Genomic DNA, 7,216 nt, shown 5'->3' on the forward strand with positions numbered 1-7,216 from the left:
AGGTAAATCCCATTGAGCCTCAAGGACTCATTTACAAGAGAGACCTGATTTCAACAAAGAATGATGACAACAATGGACAACAGCGACAACAATAGACAGTTATAAAAAGGCATACAGATTATATTTTTTAACAAATAGGATGGCTCAAAAAAGAAAGGTAACAAAAAAAAACAGCTAGATTATAAGGTGAATGTAGAGAGAGACATACAAAAATATATATATATATATATATATATATATATATATATAAATACTAAAATAAATATATTGTCCCAACTTCAGGTGTCTGGAACGTAACCCCTGCGATAAGTGAGGGACTACAGTAAATCATATTTATATGATAGATTCCAGTTTGTAAATGTAAATAATGAATCATCTTCTTACACCAAAGTTGGTCATGGAATTCCTCAGGGTTCGGTGCTTGGACCAATACTCTTTACTTTATATAAGCTTCCATACCAAAACCAAAAACGTGCACATTAGGCTGCCTTTAGGCCCGGGCCTCCCTTGCAAAAGAGATCAGTGATCTCAGTGGGATTTGCATGGTTAAATAAAAAAAGATTAATAAAAAAATTAAGTTAAGTTATTAAACAGCATGGGATAAATTTTCATTGTTATGATGATAAAGTTATATTTGTCCATTAAACTCGATGAATCCTATCAGTTACTTCGACTACTAGCATGTCTTAAAGACAAAAACCTGGATGACCCTAAATTTTCTGATTTAGTCAAGTCAACTTTATTTATAGAGCACATTTAAAACAGAACCTGTTATCAAAGTGCTTAATAACAACAACAACAACAACAACAACAACAACAACAACAACAACAACAACAATCAATGAAAGTAAAATTAAAGAGAAAAAAAAAAATATATATATACAATACACTAATAATAATAACAGAATAATTAATAGAAAGCATTTAAAAACATAGGGTCACAGATTAAAACTTTTAAACTCAGACAAGACTGAGGTTTTTATTTTTTGAACCTGAGCATCTTAGGAATATTTTTTTCAGTCTTTCTCCCTCCTTAGATGGCATTAATCTGTCCTCCAGCTCTAATGTTATAAATCTTGGTGTTATTTTTGATCAGGACATGTCTTTTATCCCCCACATTAAGAACATTACTAGAACTGCCTTATTCCACCTGCGTAATATCACTAAAATTAGAAACATCTTATCTAAAAATGATGCAGAAAAACTGGTTCATGCATTTGTCACGTCTAGACTGGACTATTGCAATGGTTTGTTATCTGAGTGTCCAAATACTTCTTTAAAAAGTCTTCAGTTAATTCAAAATGCTGCTGCCAGAGTCGTAATGGGAGTTAGAAGGCGAGATCATCTCTCTCCAGTTTTAGCTTCTCTCCATTGGCTCCCTGTTAAATTCAGAATAGAATTCAAAATCTTACTTCTAACCTACAAAGCCCTCAACAACCTAGCTCCATCTGACATTACAGATCTGATTGTTCTATATTTTTCTAACAGAACACTTCATTCTCAGACTGCAGGTTTACTTGTTGTTCCTAGAGTTTCCAAAAGCAGAATGGGAGGAAGATCTTTCAGTTATCAGACTCCTCTCTTGTGGAACCAACTTCCAGTTTCTGTCTGTGAGACTGACACGTTGTCCAGTTTTAAGACTGGGATTAAGACTTTCCCTTTTGATAAATCATGTGGTTAGTCGGCTTGGTTTCCTGAACTATTCCTTATCCTGTGCTGCTATAACCTTAGACTACTGGAGAATAAATTGACCTCATTTCATCAAATGAACAGATTAACAGTTGAACTGAAACTGAATTGACCTGTTAGCCCTCAAGCTATGTGTTGTGAACTCTCGTCTCCTGCCACATCAAATTTTAGCTCAATACCTGTAAAACTGACTGAGTTATACATATTTTGTGGCCGCTAAAATCTGCCAGATGTGGCAGCCATTTGGAATCACATATACTCTAAATCTGGATACATTTTTAGAGAATTTTTATGATAAATTCTGGTCGCAAATAACCAAATACCTCCTTCAAATCAACCAACTGTCCCTCAGGTGAGGACACTCACCTGTCTGAGTGGGCGCCTTCGCTGCGATAGGTTTCAGGTGTCTGATGGGAATCAGCTGTACCAACTTCCCATCTGGCCTGCGATAATACTGTGCCCCCGATGTTGACTGGATTGGATGCAGGACCATTTGCTGGCCCATGGAGGGCTGGACCGTTAACACCTGGGTCAGTGGTGACAGAGGCTTAATGGGAACCGGAACCGGAGCCGGAATCACCATCACCCGAGAGTCTTTGGGAGATGATGAAGAGCAAAGCACCAGGTTTTGGGACTTGGGGTCTAAAAACGCAGGAAACAAGATTTAGTTTTGGAGTGGCAGACATTAAACATATGTGTTCTTTACCACTGTTGGCTCACCTGTGGGTGGGCTGATATAGGTGACCGGTGTGACCAGTGGATTAAGTGAGGTGGTGGAGGCAGCAGCTGAGGCAGCAGCTGAGGCTGAGGAGACGACGATAGGGGTCGGATCTGAACTCTGAGGCTTACAGGGCGAGATGGAGGATGATAAAGAAGTCTGCTGGTGCATCGGGGACCCCACTTGTTCGGTCAAATTACCCACCTGATGATTCGATGGAGCAAGGAGCTTCCTGCTCACCTGCATGAACACAAAGAACTCCTTCATGCCCAAGTTTCAAGCTAACACCATCTCATGGGGAATATGGAGTTGTAGCCATTTTGCTCAAACCCAGAAAATAAACTGCTAGCACTTAAGACTTTTTTGTTCGTTTCGTACGTGCGTTTTTTGCTATCAAATTATTTCTGCAGACTTTGGGAATTTTTAGCCGTTTATATGTATAAAATTCAGCCTGTTCAGGAGATGGGTGCAGTGACTTTTGGTTTTTCCAAAATTTATACTTTTCAAAATAAAATCAATAATTTTATATTAAATATACCCACTTGCTTTCTGCTAATTTTAGATTGTTTTGTTTATCGTATCCTCTGCTCCCATTGAAACTGTTGTTTTGCACATTTTAGCTCCTGTCTTGCTAATTTTCGCTTCTGTTCTGCTAATTTTAGCCGAATGTTTACAACTGATGGTTTGGAGCAACAGGTAGGAAAGCGCGAGTTCTACTCAACGCTCCATGACTGGAGGGAAAACAAAAACAAAGCATTTTGTTCCTGGAATCTTTAATGCAATTAATCCGTAAAAGCCACATGCTAAAACATTGTGTTTAGACACTGAGACTTTTTAACCCCATTAAATACATTAAAACTGGTTATGGGTACATGACTGGATGAGATAAGGGCGTGGCTAAACTCATGGTTGATGGTTTACCTGAGCCAGGTGGCCTGTTCCTTTGGGCTGTTTTCTTTTGGCTGAGAGGAGAGAAGGAGATACTCCTTTCAGGTGAGGCAGAGTCATAGCAACGTTCTCTTTCTTGTCTGGTTTAATCTCCTCCTGGTCTGTTTTTTTCTCCTGCCCATCTTCAGTATTGGGACCTGAGTGATGCTCTTTCTCCTCCTCAGTTTCACTTCCCTCTATCTCCTTCTGCCAGTCCTCCACTGGATCCATCGTAACCACCTCCTTCTGCCAGTCCTCTAGAGGCACTGGCATTGCCTCCTCCAACACAGTGTTCTGCTCCTCCTGCTGTACCTCCAGAGGTTCTGCCTTCTCCTGTAGCTGGTCTTTAGGGGGCTCCACCTCACTGGGAGCCCCTTTTAATTGGTGGTTCTGAAAGACAAAATGTTTTGTACCTGAGTAACACGTGTTTGTTTTACTACGATTACAGTGAAAAGTAAATTTCAACAAAAGCTGGAGTTACTTCTTAGATAAAAACTGACATGTTCATGTTGGTCATCAGCTCCAATAATCTGGAACAAAAGCAGCTAAAAAACATTTTAGCGCTGAATGACTGAGTGAGGGCTGAAAACTGCTGAAAAAAACACAAGTGTGACGTTAAAGCTAAATGAATTTGTACACTAGATTAACTAACATGAGCTAAAAGCTAGGTTTAGAAAGGTAAGCTGAAAGCTAAATGCAGCAAAATAGTTGTTAGAAGCTGAAAGTAGCTAAAGTATAAAATATTTGGCTAAAAGCTAAATATAACAAAATGCAATCTGAAAGCAGTAAGAAGCTGGGAAAAAATCTAAAAGTGGGAAAACACTAGCTTAAAAGAGCAAAAGGTTTCTACAAAATAAAGGTTCTCTAAAAGCTACAAGTAGCAAAAGCTACTGGCTAACTTCTCCAAAATGTTAGGTAAAAACTAAAGTAGCAAAGTTTTGACAGAAAATGTAAAAAAAAAAAAAGTTACTGGTAGCTAGAAGCTAAACGTCACAAAAAGCTAGCTAAAATCAAAAAGTAACAGAATGGTAGCTAACAGTTATATTGCAAAAGTGTGGCTAAAAGTTAAAAGAAAAAAGATTGCTACAAGTTAAAGGTCACAGTTTGGTAGCTCAAAACTAAAAGTAGCAAAATGCTTCTTGAATGTCAAAAGTAGCAAAATAGCTAAAAACTAAAGGTAGCAGAACGCTAACTACCATATTACATCTTATTCATCAAAAGTCACACAAAAAGGGTGTTTGTTTCCAAAAGGGGTCAGTTTTTGCGTCCCACACAAAGTTACTTGTGTGCTCAGCTTGTGATTGACCTTGACCTTAGAGCTGGGGTGATAAAAAGATGAAACAACCCTCTGTCTGGTGGTGGTACAAACGTGTATGAAGTTTTGTTGAATTATCTTCAGTGGATCAGAAATTATGGCCTGGACAAGAGAAAGTTTACCAATGGCCGGAGGCTATACCATAATACTTTTTGATGTGCGCATGATTATAACTTTTTTCTCTTTATATACTGAGAAGACATCTTGGAAGAGAAGCAAAATTCATTCATTCAACCTTTATGTGTACAGGTTAGTCCCACTGAGCCTCGGGGACTCATTCACAAGATGCCTTCAAAAACACACACACAAAGAATTCTGGGACGACATCAAAAAATTATTCAGCTTGCCAGAGAATTAAACTGATTCAGATTTTGTACGCTGGAAGTATCATTGTTGACAGACTAAAACACATTTTGGAAAATCTAAATTAATTAGTTTTGTTTTCCTTAGTCTATCTGTAAGTACAAAAGACAAAGAGGAAATATATGGATGCAGTTGGAGGACATGGAAGTAGTTGGGAGTGAGGACAGAGTGAGATGGAGGAGGACGGCTCACTGTGGAGACCCTTGAAGAGGGAAGGCCATGTGGCCCTCCTCTGGTTCTCGGCAGACCAGGGTTTGGGGTGAAACAGAGAAAGCAACAATGTAACATCTCAGTTTATAAACTTCCCGTTCACCTGTTTCTGTTCAGCTGCCGGCTTGAGGATCTTCTGACGTCTCCGTTTTGCCAGATTTACTGGTATCTGAAGCTTTTCTTGCCCTACTTTGGGCATGGTTACTTGGACTCTGTACTGGATACACTGGTTGGCCCCAGTTCCATGCATGGTTTCACTGATGGGAATGATGTGGTACTGCTTGATCCAGAACGGTTTGGTCAGCTGCTGCCGAGCCATCGCCTCGCACAGCTTCTTCAACACGAAGGTGCGGTCGGTGTTGCTCAACCACTTGCAGTTGGCCTTGATGAAGAGACGTTTCAACGGCTTCGACGCAGACTCAGCCGGAGGACTTGCAGGAGGCTCTTCGGCTGCTGAGAAAACAGGAAACGGCTCTGTCAGTCTGATGACAAAAAATGGGAACTGTCTTCCGGAGCAGATGTGTCGACCCTGAACATACCGGGAGGCTCGGACGTTGTGGCTTTCGCCTCTTTCGGAGTCGGTTCCTGTTGTTTGAGATGCTGAAGCGCAGCATCTCTGCGTCTGACGGGTCTCGTGTCTCTTAGGTCCTGTGGGTGAACGCATCAGGTCAAATGGTCCATGAGTGGGTCACAACAATAAAAAAAATACTACGTTATATTTGTAAGTTACGTTAAACCAGGAGATGGCTGCTGAGACTTCAGATATTTTTTATTTTATACTTCTTAACATATTTACCTTCTTGTCCTACATATTGTCTTTCTATGCTACTTTTATCTTTTAGCTGGCCTTTTGCAACTTTAAACATTTGTTCTGCTATTCTGAGCTTTTAGCTTCTGTTATGCTACACTTTTAACTTTGAGCTAGTCTTGTGCTACTTTTAGCTTTTGGCCATAAATTTTATACCTGTAAAAAAAACCTTTTGCTACTTTTAGAATTTTGTAACTTTTAACTAGTATTCATAAACAGGTAACTTTATTTTAAAGCATTTTGCTACAGTTTTCTACTTTTAACTAGTCTTTTGATTAATTCATATTTTAGCCTTTTATAATTTTAGCTTTCAGCTAGCCTTTTTCTATTTTTGACCAGTCTTATGGTACTTTTACTTGATAGCTACATTTATGGTATTTTATCCAACCTTTTGCTACTTTAAACATTTAGCTACTAGAATAGCCAGTGTTCAGCTTCTTTTAACATTTCTGTTTGAACTTCTTCTCTATCCATCCATTATCTTTTACTCGCTTCTTTCTTTTTGGGTCGCTGGGGTCACTGGTGCCCATGTCCAGCCATCACTGTGCGAGAAGCGGGGGACATCCTGGACAGGTCTCCAGTCCATCACAGGGACAAATGAGACAATCATTCACTCTCTCACTCACACCTAAGGACAATTTAGAGTTACCAATCAGACTAACATGCATGTTTTTGGTCTATGGGAGGAAACTGGAGTACCCAGAGAAAACCCACACATGCACAGAGAGAACATGCAAACTCCACACAGAAAGGCCCTGGGCCGGGATTTGAACCGGAGTAACCAGCTCGCTGAGAGGCAGCAGCTCTACCAGTTGTGCCACCGTGCCGCCCACCTTCACTCTGTTTTCTTAGAAAATGTCATTTACTGGTGGTATTTGGTTCTAAGATCATTTTATTTCCAAAACAAAACAACCTAAATGTAAGAATCACAAAAATCAATTATATATTTATTTTTTTGGGTCTAAAGAACATTTACCTTCCGTTTCTGCCTTTTTCCTCTGAAGCATCGAACTCTGGCACAGCTGCTGCGAATATTTCTCTTCACCTGAACAGTTTGAGACAAAAACAATAAAAACACAATTCAGTTCACAGCTGCTTGAAACAGAATCATATTTTCCTGTTATGTTTGTTACAGAACACGACTCTCTACATAACAAGACTCAAAAAATGAGACTTGTTACAGAAC

General features: G+C 39.5%; 1 protein-coding gene across 1 annotated transcript in view; it reads right to left on the minus strand.

Annotated features, from left to right (window-relative positions):
* mgaa (MAX dimerization protein MGA a) overlaps positions 1 to 7,216 on the minus strand; it is a 31,031-nt gene that overhangs the window by 11,103 nt on the left and 12,712 nt on the right. The window contains exons 11-16 of the mRNA XM_037694796.1: positions 7,007 to 7,075; positions 5,762 to 5,870; positions 5,326 to 5,675; positions 3,329 to 3,724; positions 2,410 to 2,647; positions 2,056 to 2,331 (exon numbers count right to left, since the gene is read on the minus strand). Of these exons, the coding sequence (XP_037550724.1) occupies positions 2,056 to 2,331; positions 2,410 to 2,647; positions 3,329 to 3,724; positions 5,326 to 5,675; positions 5,762 to 5,870; positions 7,007 to 7,075 (1,438 nt within the window). The remainder of the gene's footprint in view (positions 1 to 2,055; positions 2,332 to 2,409; positions 2,648 to 3,328; positions 3,725 to 5,325; positions 5,676 to 5,761; positions 5,871 to 7,006; positions 7,076 to 7,216) is intronic.

This window comes from Nematolebias whitei, chromosome 21, assembly GCF_014905685.2.
Source record: "Nematolebias whitei isolate Nwh7 chromosome 21, NemWhi1, whole genome shotgun sequence".
Taxonomy (NCBI): Eukaryota; Metazoa; Chordata; class Actinopteri; order Cyprinodontiformes; family Rivulidae; genus Nematolebias; species Nematolebias whitei.